This window comes from Schistocerca serialis, chromosome 4 (genome assembly GCF_023864345.2).
Source record: "Schistocerca serialis cubense isolate TAMUIC-IGC-003099 chromosome 4, iqSchSeri2.2, whole genome shotgun sequence".
Classification (NCBI taxonomy): domain Eukaryota; kingdom Metazoa; phylum Arthropoda; class Insecta; order Orthoptera; family Acrididae; genus Schistocerca; species Schistocerca serialis.
The window spans coordinates 171,283,845-171,304,762 of record NC_064641.1 but is presented as its reverse complement, the minus strand read 5'-3'; the positions used below and the strand labels follow the sequence as shown (position 1 = coordinate 171,304,762).

Here is a 20,918-nt window from a genome sequence, read left to right as displayed (position 1 = left end):
TTCACAGGAGAGCTTCTGTAAAGTTTGGAAGGTAGGAGACGAGATACTGGCAGAAGTAAGGCTGTGAGGACCGGGCGTGAGTCATGCTTCGGTAGCTCAGATGGTAGAGCACTTGCCCGCGAAAGGCAAAGGTCCCGAGTTTGAGTCTCGGTCGGGCACACAGTTTTAATCTGCCAGGAAGTTTCAAATGATGGAATGTTAGGTGCAGTGCTAACTGGTTGCAGAGACAAACTTAATGAAATTTTGTTCATGTCTCTTTGTGTGCTGGAATACTTATCTTCTAGTTAGCCTTTGTAGGTGGATTCCAAACTAGTTCCCAGATCTTAATTTATCAGATACAGGTAATGAACGTAATTATGAAATTGTAAAATTACAAGGAGGCAGATTGGCCAGTAGTTACTATCAGCAGTCAAAATTTTTAGTACTACTGTTAGATGCAAGTTAAAGAAAAACAGTTGTTGTAGCTTTCCTCTCAGGTAGGGAGAGAAAGATGGATTGGGAAAGCTTAGAAAGAAGAGACAGATCTCTCACACATTGAGAGGAACCCACCTGTTGAAGAAATAATTTTTTAGTTTTCCCAATTTTCTTTTTGATTCATTAACAGATTGTATAATTAAAACTGATGGCTATGCAAGGTTCCAAAATATTAAGTTCTGTTAAAACATCTCCATATTGAAACCTCTTTTATTTCTTCAACTGATGCTCTTGAAATGAGTACTTTCTGAAATTCATTTTGTGCACTAAGAATAAGAAAACAGACAGCCTTTGAGACAACATAATTCTAGTGTACTATTGGCTGTGGTATGAATCCCAGTCCAGCTGTTCTGTTTTTATTTTTTTACTTTTTTCAGTGACTCTCTCTCTCTCTCTCTCTCTCTCTCTCTCTCTCTCTCTCTCTCTCTCTCTCTCACACACACACACACACACACACACACACACACACACACACACACTTTGAAACAAATTCCAAGTACGAGCCAGTCTTGACACAGAGAGAAAAGATTTTTTTGTAAACTGTGTGAAACTAGAGTGAAAGCAGTTTATACTAAATAACTGTTGTTAAAATTTTCATTTGCATGAATTTAAAGCACAAAATAATTTTATCCTGTTATGTACATTGTCAGTCTTCTTTCCAGTATAGATCGAAGAAAAGGAACAAAGCAGGCCAACCATCTCACACAGCACCTTACACTAGGCAACGGTAAACTCTCATTTATTTGTGCTGCTACAGCTTCTGTGTTTTCATGTTGCTTACAAAGCAAAAAGTTTGAAGCTTTGCAGGTGTGGGCTTTTGTGAGTGTCACTAATTTGCTTTCACGGCAAAATAATTAAAAATCTGCAGCAGAAATTACGGATTCATCTAGCTGCTTATACTGTGAATTTGAATAAAGATGAGGTAACTGTAAATGACAATACATTTAACAAGTCTGTCTGTGTGGCCATCCACCACAACAAGCACAGGAATACTTTATTTGTAAATAAAAACACCTTTGCTTGCTGCAACTTAATTTACTTTTCCCACACGTTTTGCCTTTTCTTACTCTAAGACATCTCCAGTGGGATCTAGAGCGATACAGTTCTTTATTTTTAGATTGTTAGACAGTCCATGTCACATTTTTTATGTAAATAAATAACTACTTATCATTTGTTGGCATCTGTGTTTACTCTCATCTGGTCTGGAGGTCGCACCACCACTTTGTTTCCAAAACATAAGGGAATCACCTGTGAAGTGAAAAAATAACAAAAATAAAGGCAATATATTTTTAAAGTTCAGATATGTGTAATCAGAAAATCTTCTTCTAGGCAACAGGTGATATTCAGTACTGTGTTGCTGTACCAGTACAGCATAACATTACTAGATACTCTTTGGCATTTACACCAGAAGATCGTTGAAACATTGCTGGTCAAGTATGTTCCACTCTTCAGTTGCGGCCCTCCTTAGGTCATCAGGTTACTGCACTGACAAACTGCTGATTTCAACAAAGTTCATGTCAGCAGATAAGATTCCGCCTCCGAGAGAAAGCTGTTCACAGTGTGTGCGGGGTGTGCTTGTGCATTATCGTCGTCTAAGGTGAACCCATCGCTGACACATTGAATGTAGGACTGGCCAGTGGGTTGGAGCTTCATTTCCTTATACTGCTTAGCCCTCAAATTGCCCCTGATAATGATGAATTATCATCAGCTAATGTTGACCTCAGAAAACCACTTAGAAGTGGTTCCATGTACCTCATGCCAGTGAGGATACCCATGTCTAAGTCTGTAAGATGATAATAAGCCGCACATGCATGTCCTCTGGGCATGCTGTTTTGCATTCTACTCCTGAAAAGGTGCAGTGATGTTATGTCCACCCAATGGGCATCAGGTACTCACACCATCCTTTCTGTAGGAATGGCTTTTTTTTTTGGACCAAAAAAAGCTTGCATAAGGACGAAATGTATCCCAAAGGTATCAGCTTGGTAGTGTTCATTTAAGATGTTCATGGTGCAACACTTTCCATTTTGTCAGTGCATTTTAGTCCCTCTTGATTTATTTTGTGTGTAATACAATGAATGTAAATGTGATAGTAATTCCATTAAAAAAAAGTTCTCACCATACATAATTATTCATTAAAGTCTCTTCTATTGACTCTTGGTAACATGTATTTTTGTTATCAGCAGTCAGTCCTTACATTTTAGAATCTAAACTTTTACTGGTAACTTTTGTGTCTTTAGCTGTTACATTATCAGTACAATATAATGTGTGGGTTCAGAAACAACTATTATCAAAATTGTTAATTTTATCTCAGTCCTTACTTTTGACACTTTCATGGGTCGTGGAAGGTATGCCTGCATGTGACTATATTTCTTTACTCATTTATGGAAATATAACTTGTCACTTCTGTAGGCTCCTGGCATCTAGTGGTTGTATGCTGTTTGTTATTAAATATAGCTTTTTAGGAGCCTAGGATGTGTACATCCCAACAAATTACGTTGTTTGAAATGCCACTGGGAAGTATGATTACCACCACAGCAGTGTCTTCGTGAGACACAGAAAGTTTAATTGCCACAAAATTAATGTTTTTTGTGCGCTTTGGGAAGCATATTTATCAACAACTTAGTGGTTTTACAAAGGTTTTGAGAATGTGTGTAATGATCTCTGATTGACCGTGATGCTGTGCCAGGTGTATAAAAATTTCTACAACAATTGCTTTCTGTTTGTTGTGGGATCATTATTGTCAGTTCTGAAGTCAGAACACTTTGCTTCTCTTCTATAGTGCATATTATTGTGACTTGTATCAGCTGAGTTTGTTATTGTGTAGTAAACAAAGTTTCTGCGTTTGTCGTCACATTATGGTAAGTAAAATAAAACCATAAAATGCTTAAAGTGTAATGGCTTAAAAGAGGGAAAGTGGGAAATCCACTTACCACTATACATTAACAGTCACGAAAGGGCCATGGGAGATTCACATACCACCATAGTTTTTTATCTTAAATAACAAAAAATATTTAAAAAAGTTAGTTGACATAATTCTAACACAATGCAAAAAAAGTTAACTTTGTTTAGTTGCTACAAAAAGAGGCACCAGTGAAAGGGTTAACTTGGATTTAGTGCAGTTTTTTGTTATTTTTATTAAATAAGAACCCCGATGTACAACTACACATGTTTTGTGTACCTTGCTCTTTCCAATTTTATTCCTGTGTTGCCAGTGATGTCACTAGAGCAGCATGATTTTCATATGCTGAGACCGATACAACTTCATTTTGGAGGAGAACATGAACATGGCTTCAGATATGTTTCCTTCCATGCCACTGTCAGTTGAAATGTTAGTTGTCACAGAAGAGCTCTGATGTGTTCCATATCAGATTTTGCAGTCCTTATGTGGATATTATTGACTATTCCTTGAAATACTAAAACTGTATGTATTAAATATGAAAGAATGGGATTGTAATCTATGGGTAGCTGTTATTGGAAACTTTAATTTTATAGAAGAATGCTTTTCCTCAGTAGTTCATTACAAAATGTAGCAGTAGCATGCTCTTGACATTTACAGGTTTTAAAGTGGGTTTTTAAAGTGTGTGTGGCTTTAGTGGGAAATGCTGATTTAAATTAATTATATTTTGTGTTTTCAATGAAGTTTTCTGAGAAACATCAAATTTATTTATTACTTCTTGGCCTTAGTTCATCGCTATACACTTTTCTTCCCTACAAAATTTTAGTTTGTTATGCCTTGATATCAAAATGTAATCTCACTTGAAATTATTCACCAAGCTCACATACAATTCGGCTGTTAAACTCCAAGAACCACCTGCATTCCATTGTTCGCAACTGTTCCCATCAGTACCTCAGTGCTCTAGGCGGTCTCTTTCTCTGTATCCAGACTTGCGAGGATCTTTTGATGATAACTCCAAAAACATTTAAAAAATAATCTAATATCAAAATTAGTGTCCAGCAACAGTGTCCAAGCAAACATATCATGTTGCTGTAACTACTATGACCATTAGCGCTATCCCTACTTACGCATGTCACTTTTGCTGGAATATGTTGCCCACTATCAAACAGCTTGAAAAACATTTGTACAGGCTCTCAAAAGCCAAACTTTAAAGGCCGTACACTCGTGTCTTACAAGTGGAGAGCACAGTACAGATGTTCCCAGTTGGGCTCATTGGTAGTTAAGAAGGTAGATATCCCTATCAAATTCTTAGAATATCTCATCTGAGTGGGCTACAGGAAAAGGTGTAATGCTCTCGAAAGATTTTCGAGTAAACTGTGAGGGATTTTTGAGCAACAATTGCCAAATAAGCACAGTGGTCAAGAGAACAGACTGGCAATTCACCGGTTCTGGTTTGATTCCTGCTGCTACTCTTGTTATTTATTTGCTTATTTATCTTTTCCTTCCTCACATTGTTAAACTGTCTGTTACAAAATTTAATGTATTCAGTTTGGTTATGATTACTTCAATTTAATTAATTTATATTTTTAAACAGTTAATTTATGTAATTTTGTGAAGCTGTGAATGACGGTCAAATTTCCAAAAATTGTAGCAATTAATTATGTGCTTTTAATGTAGTGTTGGAAGTCACATTGCATTTTTTGAGTGATAATCATCAAAGAAACATTTAAAAAATAAGTAATGTCCACACTATGTACATTTTATGAAAGCGTTTCATGAGCAAGAACATTTTACCGAAATATACTTCACTGAAAAGCATACTTCTTTCAAGTTTTTAAAGGAAAGTCTTCAGTCTTGTCAGTTTTGATGCATACGAAGCATACTGAATCATTGGAGTGAAAACAGGAGCACTGAATTGGTTCTGCATGGTCAAATGTATTCTAATTGCTTCTTCTCTTGTTGATGAATCTTACTGTCAATGTAGCTATTCAGGAGCACTTAGTAGTATTTTAATTAGATTTTTGACTAGGCAATAGAAATGATCACAGGGTTGAGCAAGAGGATTACATTTGGGTGGAATGATGTCCATAGCACAAGTTACTTTGCCTTCCTCATTGCTGAATGTCTCATCATACAATGTCAGATCTGCTTGACCGCACCATGAATCCACCAACAGAAGGAATTTGCTGTTAGCAACATAAGGTTTTAATGCTGTTTTCAGAATTTTTGCATAAGACTTTTTTTGTTAGTTTTCCTCACTTGGAGCAAGTAATAATGCTTCTTTTTTTTGTGTAATATTTTGACAGTACTGGCAACTAAAGGGCCAAATTTGTCTGCGGGATCTTGCATACATAAAAATATGGTGTATTAACAGTTTCCCCGAAGTGGTTAAGCTGTACTGTGCTATATAAGAGTGGATGTTTTTGGGAAGATTGAGTTTTTCACCAAAATGGTTATTTGCACCATTGTAATCCAGTGTCCTGTTATACACTGATTCATATTAGCATCCAGTCTGGTCAATGTTAATTACATATGTAGAAAACGCACATAATGTCAAATTTCGACCAAAACTATACTGGACAGGTGATTATATTTAAAGTGCAGCGACTCATGGAGGTCCAGTGTGGGCTGTAATTATTGTACAGCAGCGAAATTTGGTAAATATTCTAATGCAGAACTGATTTATATCAGAAAAAAATTTTTTCCAATTTTGGCCACCAGATGCAAATCTCGTGCTGTACAGAATCTTGTCGACATTTCTGGTGCTTGTATTGGAGAGACTGCGTAAGTGGCATTTAATAATAAAAACATGTTGCCTTTCTCAATTGTTTGATCTTTTCTGCCGAAATCCCATTCTTAATGCATTACATATGGAATCATTTATATGTCTCTCTTGCATTCACAGAGCCAGATTTGTACCCTGTGGCCAAATTTGGAACAAATTTTTTTCCCACATAAATCAATTCCCCATTAATGCATTAGAATATCTATCAAGTTTTGCTGCCATATGATAATTACAGCATACACTGTACCTCAGTGAGCAACTGCACTTCAATTACAACCACTCTATCGCTACAATCGAGGTTTGAAGTTTGACATTATATGTGTGGTCTGTGTACATAACTTCTCTGCCGCTTGCACCATTCTATCTAAAGTTGCAACGTCATTTTTGTTGATAACTTTGGGGAATTTTTGCTGTCTTACTGAATGTTAACATTAGAAACTATTTTATTTTCCCAGGAATCACTAGCAATAAACTGAAAATTTTGACTGCCATTGCCCATTTTGTGGTATTCTTGTCATCACTTGTTCATAATAGCCGCGTACATTCTGAAATCTTCCCCATGTGTTGGAGTTAATGACTGCAATTTTGTCATTTCTAATGCTATCTTTTTGTACTTTTTTTCTGCAAATTTTAAGTGGTCCCCCCCCTCTTGTGCCTTCCATGATTGGGAATCAAAATTTTAATGATAGGTACTTCCAGCAAAATTGATGACTTTCTTATCAGTCAAGGACACCTGTGTATGAGAGTATATTTGTTAGAATCATAGTTGTCATCATCCATGTCTCTACCTTAAGAAGGGACTTACAACAAATAAAATAGGACTGGATAGATAGATAGATAGATAGATAGATAGATAGATAGATAGAGAGAGAGAGAGAGAGAGAGAGAGAGAGAGAGAGAGAGTGTGAGCATACCTCCTCATAAAGATTTTCTTTGTTGGGTTAGATGTATAATACCAAATTTTGTCATTCATAATTTCGAAAACCTGTTCTGTGATTGCTTGACCCATAGGTATTGCTACAGGACTCACAGACTAAAGAGGATTGTCAGTAATTGTGCCTTTTTGTAAATTGAAAAAGCATAATGAAGAGCAATGGTGATAGTTTCGATGCGTCACCAATCTGTTAGAAAACTCTTATAGGGTTTTCATTTTCCTGTAAAATAATAAGTTTTTATAGAAAATCACTGCAGACACCCTGGTGAGCACTGTTTGCAACTTTAGAGACCGTTACAAAATATCAGAAGACAGTTGAAATCACAAATCAGGAATGTATCATTTAAAACAATTTCTTTTTAAATATGTTAATGAATTTAATTCTAACTAAATTGAATACAATAATTTTTCTTATATAAATTGACCTGTTTAGATATATTTAAATTTTATAGTTAATAGTTTAACATTGTGAGGAATGAAATAAAATGGGGGGAAAATTACAGTGGCAGCAGGAATCGAAGTGGAGCTGGCAAATTGCTTGACTATTGTGCCTTACCACTTATTTGACAATTTTTGCTCAAAATTCCCTTATAGTATACTCCAAAATCTTTGGTGCGTCTTTTACCTTGCCTTATGACCTACTCAGGCACCTTATGACCCACTCAGGCGAGATATTCCGGGAACTATCTATGTGCAGTTTGAGCCAAATCAGTGACCCCTGTTCTGCGCCCACCCTTTTTAGACAAAACAAGAATTACATTCTAGCAGTGTTTTTCTAGGTGAGCTCCAGTTCAGTGCATAGTCTAAAAGTATTCTTTGGTGGCGTCATCCCTAAGGGTAGCAATGAAACAATGTCTGTTAACTAGTGAGAGCTCCAGCTGTAAACAGTCCATTATGTGTAGATAATGAATTATGAATTAATATGCAGCATTTTATACTGTTCTGTGTATGTGTAAAGTTTTCGTTTCATAACAATTATCATAAGGTACTAATCTGGTATCATAGCACCATGTACTGGGCCAAACACAATGGTACATAAACTAAAATGATATTTAAATTTGCAATCTTTTGGAGCCGGTGGCTCCTCCTTCTGGCAGAATGGTCGAAGGAAAAGGAAGAAGGGTGAAGAACTAGGACTAATGAGGGTCAGGAAATGGGGAGAGTTCGGAAAAGTCACCCAGAATCCTGGGTCAGGGCAGATTTACTGGATTGGATGAGAAGGAAATGTCTCCAGTCTCATACACTGAAGTGCCAAAGAAATTGGTATAGGCATGCCTATTCAAATACAGAGATATGTAAACAGGCAGAATACGGTACTGCGGCTGGCAGTGCCTATATAAGACAACAAGTGTCTGGCACAGATGTTAGATAGATTACTACTGCTACAATGGCAGCTTATCAAGATTTAAGTGAGGCTGAAAGTGATGTTATAGTCGGAACACGAGTGACGGGACACAGCATTTCCGAGGTAGTGATGAAGTGGGGATTTTCCCATACGACCATTGCATGAGTGTACCGTGAATATCAGGAATCCAGTAAAACATCACATCTCTGACATCACTGTGGCTAGAAAAAGATCCTGTAAGAACGGGACCAATGACGACTGAACAGAATCATTCAACCTGACATAATTGCAACTCTTCCACGAATTGCTGCAGATTTCAGTGCTGGGCCATCAACAGCTGTCGGCCTGTGAACCACTCAATGAAACATCGATATGGGCTTCGGGAACTGAAGGCCCACTCGTGTACCTTTGATGACTGCAAGACACAAAGCTTTACGCCTCGCCTGTGCCTGTCAACACCGACATTAGACTGTTGGTAACCGGAAGTATGTTGCCTGGTCAGACGAGTCTCCTTTCAAATTGTATCGAGCAGGTGGGCGTGTACAAGTATGTAGACAACCTCATGAATCCATGGACCTTGCATGTGTCAGCAGAGGACTGTTAAAGCTGGTAGACGCTCTGTAACGGTGTGGGGCATGTGCAGTTAGTGATGTGGGACTGTTGATCCATCTAGATATGAGTCTGACAGGTGACACACACGTAAGCATCCTATCTGATTTTACCGAAAGAGAGGAAAATCGTGGAATGTAAGACCGACTGACTTACATTGAGACAAAGAGGAAATTTGAGTGCCTATATCTTGTGGCTATGGCCTCCTCTTACACCACTGCTACAAGAACAGTTGTCGCCCCACCAGTTCCTCGCATTCCAGTCGCCTCTCTGAACCAGAAGACTGCACCTGACCCCTTGGTGGTGGGGGGCACTTTCCTCCGTGTTGCTCCCACACTACCTACATTTGGAGCAACAAGCAACACCCCCCCTCCCCTACCAACGGGGATATCAGTCCCCACTGCTGAGCCTGAGATGCGTAGGTCTTCTTCGGCTCCTCTCCCTAGAAAGGGGTCCCTTGGGTCACTCCCTTCCCAGGTTTCTGCTAGTGGGAAAGATGACACCCTTCATTGGCTGAAGAGCCCTAAAGCGGCTGTTTGTAGGGCTTCACGCTCATCCACAGTCCAGTGTGACTGAATCAGTAAAGTCCTCCCAGCCAGGGAAACCCAAGGAGCAGTGAGTGAAATCCAAAACAAAGGTCTCCAAGAGCAAGGGAATTGTGGCAAGATCAAGGGAATTGTGGTGGCACCCACACCACCCCTAACTACAAGCTCTGCATCTGCAGATGAGGTGGAGATTCTGGTGTCTGCTGAGGACCTAGATCTTGCCGGACCCTCAGATACAATGGATATAAACTGCTCAGGCCAAAAGGTGGTAGCAGCAGGTGACCCTGAGGCATAAACTGCCTCATTGAATGTTTTATGCCTTCCCAGTCTGATGATGTCATCGTCCAGTGGAATTGCTGCAGTTTTTTCCACCACCTGGCTGAGCTATGGCAACTGTTAAGCTTTACACCTGTTTCTGCATTGCCCTCTAGAAAACCTAGTTCTCGGCAATGCAGACCCCTGCCCTCCACAGCTATAAGGGATACTACAGGAACTGTACTGACTATAATCGAGTGTCATGTGGAGTTTGCGTTTATGTCCTAAACTCAGTCTGTAGTGAAACTGTGCCCCTTCAAACCCCTCTTGAAGCTGTGGCTGTCAGAATAAGGATGTCACAGGAAACAACTGTCGACAATGTATGGTGCAGTATCCCTGAATGTATTAACTGCATTGATTGGTCAACTCCCTAAACGTTTCCTACTTTTGGGAGATTTTAACGCTCATAGCCTCTTGTAGGGTGCCACCGCGCTTACTGGCTGAAACAGAGATGTCGAAACTTTACTGACTCTGTTCTACATCTGCCTCTTAAATACTGAGGCCACCATACATTTCAGTGTTGCTCATGGTAGTTACTCGGCCATTGATTTATCAATTTGCAGCCAAGGACCTCTCCCATTTATCGATTGGAAAGCACATGACGACCTGTGTGATAGTGACCACTTACCCATCTTCCTGTCACTGCCCCGGCATCAGGCCCACAGACGCCTGCCAAGATGCACTTTAAACAAGGCAGACTGGGAAACTTTCACCTCTGCTGTCACTATTGAATCTCCCCCACACGGAAACATCGATGTGATGGTGACTGGAACAGTCATTTCTGTGGCTCACTCTTTAGGGTGCCACCAGTGAAGGGCAGTCTCTAGGTGGTCACAGAAAATCGCTGAAGCAATTAAGTGGTGTCGGCAAGCTCTATGACGGCATAAGCGGCACCCTTCCCTGGAGCACCTCATAGCCTTTAAACGGCTCCGTCCCCGCATTTGCCAACTTATCAAACAACAGAAGCAGGAGTGTTGGGAGAGATATGTCTCGACCATTGGGTGCCGTATGTCTCCTTGCCAAGTCTGGGCAAAGATCAGATGTGTTTTTGGTTATCAGACTCCATCAGGTGTTCCTGGTATTAACAGAAATGGCGTGTTATCTACCAATGCAAACGCAATTGCCGAGCACTATGCTCGAACCTCTGTGTTGGAGAATTACCCCCCAGCCTTTCACACTCTCAAACGACTGCTGGAAGGGAAAGTCCTCTCATTCACTACACGCCACAGTGAATCATATAACTGCCCTGCGACGGACTCTTCAGTTACCGGACTCGTTGCCATTCACTTTAGCTGACAACGCATCATCGGCTAATTTAGTGTTACGTTTATACGTGACCGTGGGTTTTATCATTCTAGATAAGTTTTAGTGCATGTCCTTTGTTCCCTCCATTCTAATGCTTTTATGTTGGATGCTTTAGTGTGTTGCAGAGTGGCTGGCTTTTCTCGTGGTCAGCCAGCCGTTTTTACCCCTTCTACCTGTTTCTTGCTTCTCTCTGTGGGTTTCATTCTCTGTTTTGTGCATAGTGTTGGTTGTCCTTCTGTCGTTCTTCTGGTTCTTCCTTTCTCTTGTTATTGTGCTATATGTCTCCTTTCTTTTCTTCTTTTCCCTGTGTAATTATTTTACCGGGAACAAGGGACCGATGATGACCTCACAGTTTGACCCCCCGCCCTCCTCTTTTAAACCAACCAACCAACCAACCATCATCATCGGACAGTTCTTCCACTCATAGGGGCCTTCGGAATACTCTGTCCACTTGTCTGCACTGTTCTCTGTGCTTAGTTAATAGTGGAGTTTTTATAACATTCTTGATGTTGATGACCTTGCTTTTTGATTTCGCTGGGGGTGGTTGTGTCTCTCCTTCAGTCAGTGCTCCTGTTAATCGTTTCTTTTTATTTCTTCAGATTTTCCCCACTGGCATTTTGCCTTGGCTTCTTTAACTTCTGTTTTGTTTCATGACTAAGTGACTTTTGTTTCTGTATTCCTGTCTTTTCCTGAACATTTTTTACTTCCTTCTTTTGGTGATCAATTGAAATATTTCATCCATTGGCCAAGTTTTCTACACTATTACCTTCTTCATATCAGTATTTATCTGTTTGACTTCTGTGATCACAATTTTTAGAGTTGTCCATTCCGCTTCAACTGAGCTGCCTATTGTGGTGTTCATTAATGCAGTATCTGCTAGAGAATTTCAAATGTACCTCATCGTTCCTTAGTATACCACTTCTTTCCACTTTGATTCTTCCAGGTGGTTCTCTTACTCTTCAGTCTACCCTTCATCATTATGAATTGTGATTGGAGTCTATATCTACTCCTGAGCATGCCTTACAGTCCAGTGTTTGATTTTTGAATCTCTGTCTCACTATGATATAATCGAGGTAGGATCTTCCTGTGTCTCCCGACCTCTTCTCTTGTGATTTTTCAACAGGATATTCGTTGTTACTAACTGAAATTTATTGCACATCTCATATTGTCTTTCTCTTCTCTCATTCGTACTACTGAACCCATATTTCTTGCTACTCTATCTTCTATTCCTTTCCCTACTTCACCGTTTGTCACCCATGGTAATTTCCATTTTTCTTTGCATACTGAATTACACATTCAATACTCTCATATACTTTCCTTTGTCTCTTCATCGTCTGCATGTGACCTCTGCATGTATACCTGAACTGTACTATTGCTGGAATTTGTTTGCTGTCAGTTCTGAGGAGGCTAATCCTATCACAGTAACTCATTCTGCACCACGTTCCTATTGTGGTGAATCCTACTTTCACAACACTATTTTCTGCTGCATTTGATATTACCTTATATTCATGTGACCAAAATTCCGTATCAACTTTCTGTTTCATATTATGGAACCCTGTCCATACCAAGACAGAGCCTTTGCATTTCCCTTTTCAGATTTTCTAGCTTCCCTACCTTACCCTTTCAATTATTCAGTCTTTTTCTCATGGTCACCTCTGGTCAATCCCCTTCTGCAAATCCAAATGATAGGACCAACCAATCTTCTTTTACCAATGGAGAGATCATCAAGACACATTTTCAATTATAGGCCACATGTGTGAATACACTTGTGTAAATTGTGCAGTGGTTTCTATTGCCTTTTGCATCCTCATGCCATTGGTCATTGCTGATTCTTCCGACTTTAGAGGTGGCATCACAACCCAAGGGCAAGAATGTGAATCGAACATCTGCCCACTCCTCTGTTCTCATTAAGGCTGTTTGCAAACTTGGGTAACTATTTGCAGCAGGCATCTGTGGCCACCATTTATGATGATCAAAGATGATATACCTAGACCATGGTGATTCTGATCTGTCTTATTGCCTAGTATATTTGTTAACAGATATAAATTTGGTAGCCTACATATACTTATTTTGGATGTTATTACAAAAGTTGGTGTAGAGGTACTCTTTAACAGCTTTGTGTCAAATCATCTGGTTGTTAACTGTATGATGGATCAGTTCGTTGATTTCAGTTTTTTTTACTATGATTAAAAGAACATAGTACGAGGGCAGTTCAATAAGTAATGCAACACATTTTTTTTCTCGGCCAATTTTGGTTGAAAAAACCGGAAATTTCTTGTGGAATATTTTCAAACATTCCCTCTTCATCTCGTATAGTTTCATTGACTTCCGACAGGTGGCAGCGCTGTACGGAGCTGTTAAAATGGCGTCTGTAACGGATGTGCGTTGCGAACAACGGGCAGTGATCGAGTTTCTTTTGGCGGAAAACCAGGGCATCTCAGATATTCATAGGCGCTTGCAGAATGTCTACGGTGATCTGGCAGTGGACAAAAGCACGGTGAGTCGTTGGGCAAAGCGTGTGTCATCATCGCCGCAAGGTCAAGCAAGACTGTCTGATCTCCCGTGTGCGGGCCGGCCGTGCACAGCTGTGACTCTTGCAATGGCGGAGCGTGCGAACACACTCGTTCGAGATGATCGACGGATCACCATCAAACAACTCAGTGCTCAACTTGACATCTCTGTTGGTAGTGCTGTCACAATTGTTCACCAGTTGGGATATTCAAAGGTTTGTTCCCGCTGGGTCCCTCGTTGTCTAACCGAACACCATAAAGAGCAAAGGAGAACCATCTGTGCGGAATTGCTTGCTCGTCATGTGGCTGAGGGTGACAATTTCTTGTCAAAGATTGTTACAGGCGATGAAACATGGGTTCATCACTTCGAACCTGAAACAAAACGGCAATCAATGGAGTGGCGCCACACCCACTCCCCTACCAAGAAAAAGTTTAAAGCCATACCCTCAGCCGGTAAAGTCATGGTTACAGTCTTCTGGGACACTGAAGGGGTTATTCTGTTCGATGTCCTTCCCCATGGTTAAACGATCAACTCTGAAGTGTATTGTGCTACTCTTCAGAAATTGAAGAAACGACTTCAGCGTGTTCGTAGGCACAAAAATCTGAACGAACTTCTCCTTCTTCATGACAACGCAAGACCTCACACAAGACTTCGCACCCGAGAGGAGCTCACAAAACTTCAGTGGACTGTTCTTCCTCATGCACCCTACAGCCCCGATCTCGCACCGTCGGATTTCCATATGTTTGGCCCAATGAAGGACGCAATCTGTGGGAGGCACTACGCAGATGATGAAGAAGTTATTGATGCAGTACGACGTTGGCTCCGACATCGACCAGTGGAATGGTACCGTGCAGGCATACAGGCCCTCATTTCAAGGTGGCGTAAGGCCGTAGCATTGAATGGAGATTACGTTGAAAAATAGTGTTGTGTAGCTAAAACATTGGGGAATAACCTGGTGTATTTCAATGCTGCATAAAACAACCCCTGTTTCAGAAAAAAAATGTGTTGCATTACTTATTGAACTGCCCTCGTACACAAAGGTTAATTTTGTTATTAAAATCGATGTAGACTGTGGCATACTCTGCATGTAGATAAGTTTGATGTTAAGTGTGGGAACAAATGATGGGAAGAGGAGGGGATGAAAGTATGAGAAATAAGTTTTGGAGATAGTTTGTGAGGATAAGCATTGATAAATACCGACTGCTTGCTGCCATTACTGCACAGTCTAATCCAGATGCATTTGTGGAGCTCTGCTTATTGAATATGGTGAAAATGATTATAAATCATTTCTGTTTGCATGCTACCACTGCTTCACTTTCAGTTGAATGTTGCAACTGAAATTTGCTTAAGATCTTACAGATAACTGACTTAGCGATTACCAATAATTGTGTTTCATTTGGCTGCACTTAACTCGCGTTGTACATCCATTTGTAACCCTAAAGCTAGAAAACATTTTTACTGAGCATGCAGGAATTTACATTAATGAAATGTTTACTTGGTGAGACTATATTGCTTTTTATTTGTATTATTATTTTTAAGTCCTTGGGATGCCGTATGCCCAGTGTGTCTTTGTTTTTTATTGTATTGTATTCCTTGTCGAAATAGTGTCGTAATATGAACTGATGGACTGTATGAATAATTCTACCTATTTCTTCATGATGCACAACATGGAGTAGTGTTGTTATCATGCACACTCTTTGCTTGAACAATGTGTATATATGTGTGCCTTGTTTCAGTAAGCATGTTTTTGTATCAGAGAATGTTGTTATTAATATTGACTAGTTAATAGGAATGTTTGTTAATCATTGCACAGTGAAATTTTTTGTTGCTAGTGGTGTTTGTATTTTTTGTGTGAACATGCTAGTAAGAAAATATTAGACATGATAGTTAAATTTAATTTGAACCGTAGTACAGCATTGACAGTTATATATAAAGGGAACATCAGCTGTCTTCAGTCACAAATCATGGTTGTTATAAAGTATAATCACATGTCAGAATAGGAAAAATTCAATATCTTTCTATGTTGTTATACATTAATACACAAATATTCACGTAAGCACAAGAAAAACAATGGAGTGAGCACTGAGATGCGCAGAATATGATTCCTGCCACCAACATATAGAGGGTGATTCTGTGGTGATAATACAAACTTGCAGAGATCATGGAGATGGGTAATTGTATCAATGTAGGTAAGTGACCGTGATCCGGGAATGATAGAATGGAAAGTTATAAGGGAAAATTGTTCTTATGCCACTGACAGTGGAGCAGATGTACTGGTACTGCTGTTGTTAAGATTGTAGGGTAGACAACTGTGTTATAGTTTGGACCAAAACAAGAAAAAAAGTCTAGTAAACAAGGGCTGTCAGATGCATACCTTAGGAGCTATGAACACTTTGACATCTTTGCTACTGAGAAAAAGTCTTCTACAGAACAAATGTACGTAGCTTTAAAGGATTCAGTTTAGCGACTATATTTATGTGACGTTTTCCTTGTTTTGGTCCATACTACCACATCTTAAAGTTGAAAGTTGCCCACCCTACAGTCTTAGCAAGAACAATGCCGTTACATGTATTCCAACGTCAGAAGTATCAGAATGATTTTTGCTTATAACTTTCAACTTTATCATTTCTGGACCAGGGTCCCTTTTGATTTGCATTGATAGCAGCAGTTATTATTCATGACTGCCATTAATAATAAATTAATGTGAAAAAGAGAACAAATATGTATAATATTGAAGTTTCAGTTACTGTGCAAATTGTAAATACCACATTTAGTAGCGTACTGTGCTACGGTCACCTCATAGATATATGCAAAATCTGTTTTTCTACAATGTAAATTATCCATGCTTTGTCTATTCAAGTGGTAACTGAAGACATATATAATTTTTATGTAATGTTTATTTTAGTCAGTTTTGTTTTGTCATCAGCCATAAACTATATTTGTGAAATAGTACAAGAGATAACTGCCCTGTACAAATAGTGATGAAGTGATATGTTAATCACCTGAGCCTTTAGGGCTCAAAATCTGTTGTGCTTTTTAATAAATACCACAATTTGTGACTGAAGGTGGGTGTTTCAGGTTATTTTTTACAGTATATTTTATTTAAGATTACAGAAAATAACAGTTTGCAGCCTACATTAATAAGTTTGTTAAGTGAATCCAATTAATTAATTTTCACATAAAATGGTTGATTAAGATGTGAATATGTTTTGCATATGCAAATAAAAATGACATTGTTGATTTTCTTTTTCTAGCAGTTTTTATTGTTCTTATATTTTTCATTTAAATCTCCTTGTGTTTTGTGATGGTTTTGTATAGGATCATTTGTACTGATAACAAAATTGTAAAACCATCGTGTCTGTCTGTCTGTTTGAAAACGCTGATCTCTGAAACTACTAGATGAATTTCATGCGATTTTGCTAGGTAACATGAGAGTAGCTTGGGGTAATGGTATAGGCTTTATTTCATCAAAATCGGATCACGGAAAAGAGAGATATTGTAATTTGAAGTTTCATCTAAAATTGTCTTTTCAGCTTAATAGTTTGGATGTTTAATCACAATGGCATAGTAAACCAAGGAACCAATAGAGGTGTTGTTAGTTTCTTTAACGTGATGACAGCTGTATTTTCGGAACTTAGCATCAGTGACGCATTTAAACGCTTCTGTCTTATCTTTATAAATACAAACTAATGGCGAATTTACTGATTTCACCTTTGGTATTAAAAACTTCACGACATTGCTTTGCTTCTTTTGACCGTTTTTTTTTTATTATTTCTTGCTAGGAAAATCTATTAAGTTTGCTTTGTGATTTGGGTGCCTACTCATTACATTTTGATTTTGTTTTGTTTATGAGTAAAAATACCTTAAAAATGGTAGATTTTTTTCTGAATACAACCGAATGGCTAAAAAACTGAGGACTTAGCAGTCTCAAGAGTCCACTGGAGATCTTGAGGGGAGAACTGCTGTGGCCCGAGAACATCAGGCTTAACTTACTCTTTGGAAACTCCTTCTAAAAGTGAGGTGCAACATAACTCTGATTGAGAGCGTCATGCATTATCTCACTCCTCAGAACACTTACAGAGGCTTAAAGTTACTTCTCTCCAACATAACATAATAAAAGCAGGAAATGTTGACGGGAAGTGGTGTAGGAGAGTGAGCTTTTATACCTCAAGTCTTGCTTATGCCTTACAGTTTACCATTTCGCTTTAAATGTGTACAATTTCCAGTGAGTTTATGTTGTGGCATGACCACAAACAAAGCAAAAGGCCAGATGATGCATATTGCAGGTGTGGATCTTGGTGTCAATTACTTTTCACATGGCTCTCTCTAATGTTAGTGAAGCTAACAATCTCATTGGAGGATGGCGGTTCAATCCCGCGTCCGGCCATCCTGATTTAGGTTTTCTGTGATTACCCTAAATCGCTCCAGGCAAATGCCGGGATGGTTCCTTTCAAAGGGCACGGCCGACTTCCTTCCCCGTCCTTCCCTAATCCGATGAGACCGATGACCTCGCTGTCTGGTCTCCTTCCCCGAAACAACCAGCCAACCAACAAGCTCATTGTTCATGTCCCCAATAGTACTACTTCAGATGTTGGATACAAAGAAGCTTTTATAAGTCAAAAATAAATTCCACATGTACAAAGTTTTGGGCACAACTATAAATAAATACCCCAGCAGCGTTGGGTCTCTCAGCTAGTAGCTAATAAGAAAGCTCTATCATCTGCTATGCTTGATGATTCATTGTAGTATACGAATTAAATAAGAAAGGTGAATTTTGCTCTACAGTAGATTTTGTTATGTTCTTTGAACAAAGCTCCATAGAACTTGCAGTCTTTGACTGTCATTTTTTTATCTACACGATATAAGGATTAAATGTAAAACCCACACACACACACACACACACACACACACACACACACACACACAGAGGCTAGTATTGGAGGGAAGGATCCAGACGGCTTGTGAAAAGCCTTTGAATTGCAGCATGTTGTGCTCAGCAGCATGTTTTGCCATTAAGGGTGTCAACTCTGCTCTTGGGCACACTTTGGTGATGGCTATTTCTTTGGGTGGACAGCTGGTTGGTGGTCATGCCCACAAAATTCTGTGTAGAAATTAGAGGGATATAGCTGGGGTGTGACCCATGTGATGTAGGAGCAGGTAAAGTGTAGGTGTGGACTAGGATACTGCATAGATGTGGTGGCTGGCAGAATATCACTTTAAGAAAGTTGGGAAGAATTGTGGTTGTGAAGCCCTGCAGCTGCAGCCTTTACAGCTGGTTCGTAGGGATGCCCAGAAGAGTTTTGATGGAGCCATTAGCCATTAGGAAAGTGGAGGCCCGCATCTCGTGGTCGTGCGGTAGCGTTCTCGCTTCCCACGCCCGGGTTCCCGGGTTCGATTCCCGGCGGGGTCAGGGATTTTCTCTGCCTCGTGATGGCTGGGTGTTGTGTGCTGTCCTTAGGTTAGTTAGGTTTAAGTAGTTCTAAGTTCTAGGGGACTGATGACCATAGCAGTTAAGTCCCATAGTGCTCAGAGCCATTTGAACCATTTTGAAAGTGGAGGTCAACAGTCCAGATGTAGAGATCTTGGGCTGAGGAGGTCCAGTTGAAGTGGATAGGACACAAATGTGTTGAGCTGTAGAGGAATGAGAATAGAGCTCTGGGGCCCTGATCATGAAGATAGCATGAACCTGACCTAGATGGGATGTGGTATTTTGGGTGGCTAGGAAGATTTCCTCTATGGCCCGTAAATAGGTTGACATACGATGATGCCATGTAGACACCAAGGACGTTGCTGTGGTATTGTGTGTTTTCACCTCAAGGGAGGAGTAGTTATTTGTAAGGATGTACTTTGTAAGGTGTATAAGGAATGAGGTGATGTGTTTGGAGTCAGGAGGACATTGGGAGATGTAGAGTTCGATAGAGGCAAGGCTAGGCCATGGTAATATTTGTGTATAGGGTGGTATGGCAACAGTGATATGTTGCGATTCAAGCGATGATAGTGCAGGGACAGCTGAGGCTGTGTAGATGTGGGAAGCTATGCTGCAGGTTCTTGTCAGCTAGAATCAGGATTGTTTTGGTGGGAACACAATAGCCAACCACAGTGGAATCTCTGAGATTGTTAGGTTTATGGATTTTGGTAAACATGGAGAAGGTGGATGCAGGGGAGGTGGGGGAGTAACTAGAATGAGGGAGATGGTTTCCGGGGAGAGATTCTGGGATGGACATAACGATTTGGGTAGAGATTTAATGGAATCACTGTGGCAGTTCTGATTGGTGGAAGAGTCAGACAGTTGAGACACCTTGTGTCGGGTAATCATCGTGATTTACCATGACAGTAATGGAGTCTGTTTGTTGGGTGTATGATTGAATCAGAGTCTGCCTTGAGATTCTGGATGACTGTTCTTCCCTCTGTTTAAAAGTTTTTAAATCTGGAAAGGGACCTAGGAAAGGAGGGGTTCTGCCAACTTGGAGGTAAAGAATTCCTGAAGGTAACTTGTAGTTGTTATGTGGTAGTGGAGGAGAGCCGCTATTGTACACAGGTATGAACTGGGGAAGACAAAGTTCATTGTTGGAATTTAGTTGGTGAGATTGTAGCAAACGTGTTACAATCAGTAGGAGAGTAGTTCTTTAATGAGTGCAGTATGATTGAACTTGGAAGTGGTGCTAAAGCTGAGGTTGGACTGATTGATTGAGGACTGTAGGATTGGGCTTTTTGGTAGATAAGTTGACAACAGTGTTTTGGATTGTGTGCTTTTTTTGTGTCATGTTGAGAGTTTTGGGGATGTGCCATATTTAAAAGTTCGGCAAGGCGAGGTCTGGTTACTATGAGGGCTTGACGAGGGTGTTTGCTGGAGAAGGGTAGCTTTTGATGGGCAGTAGTGTTATGTAGACACTAGTTGTATTCAGTAGGTTTTATATGTATAATGATAATATATTGTTAAATTTAGAAGAAATCAAAATAACAGTAGTTTTTACTGTGCATGGATTATTTGTAACACAAAGCAAACCAGTATCATGAGCAAACGCTAAATTTTTTACCTTAAACATTGATCCTTCAATCCAGCTCTGCCCTTCCTCAGTTAGATTTTATATAGTTCTTCGCAACAGGAGAAATATAACAAAATATTTAAAAGATAATATTTTTATTGCTGCCCTGTTGTAAATCAAAGGATATTGTCCAGTTACTTTCCAACTTCTTCA

General features: G+C 39.6%; 1 protein-coding gene across 6 annotated transcripts in view; it reads left to right on the top strand.

Annotated features, from left to right (window-relative positions):
- LOC126473292 (maternal protein tudor-like) overlaps nt 1-20,918 on the top strand; it is a 211,816-nt gene that overhangs the window by 43,193 nt on the left and 147,705 nt on the right. For 5 of the 6 annotated variants that reach the window (XM_050100257.1, XM_050100253.1, XM_050100255.1 and 2 more), the window contains exon 3: nt 1,142-1,201. The exons of the other annotated variant lie outside the window; for it this stretch is intronic. In XM_050100257.1, coding sequence (XP_049956214.1) covers nt 1,142-1,201 — 60 coding nt within the window. The remainder of the gene's footprint in view (nt 1-1,141; nt 1,202-20,918) is intronic. 6 annotated transcript variants of the gene reach the window in all.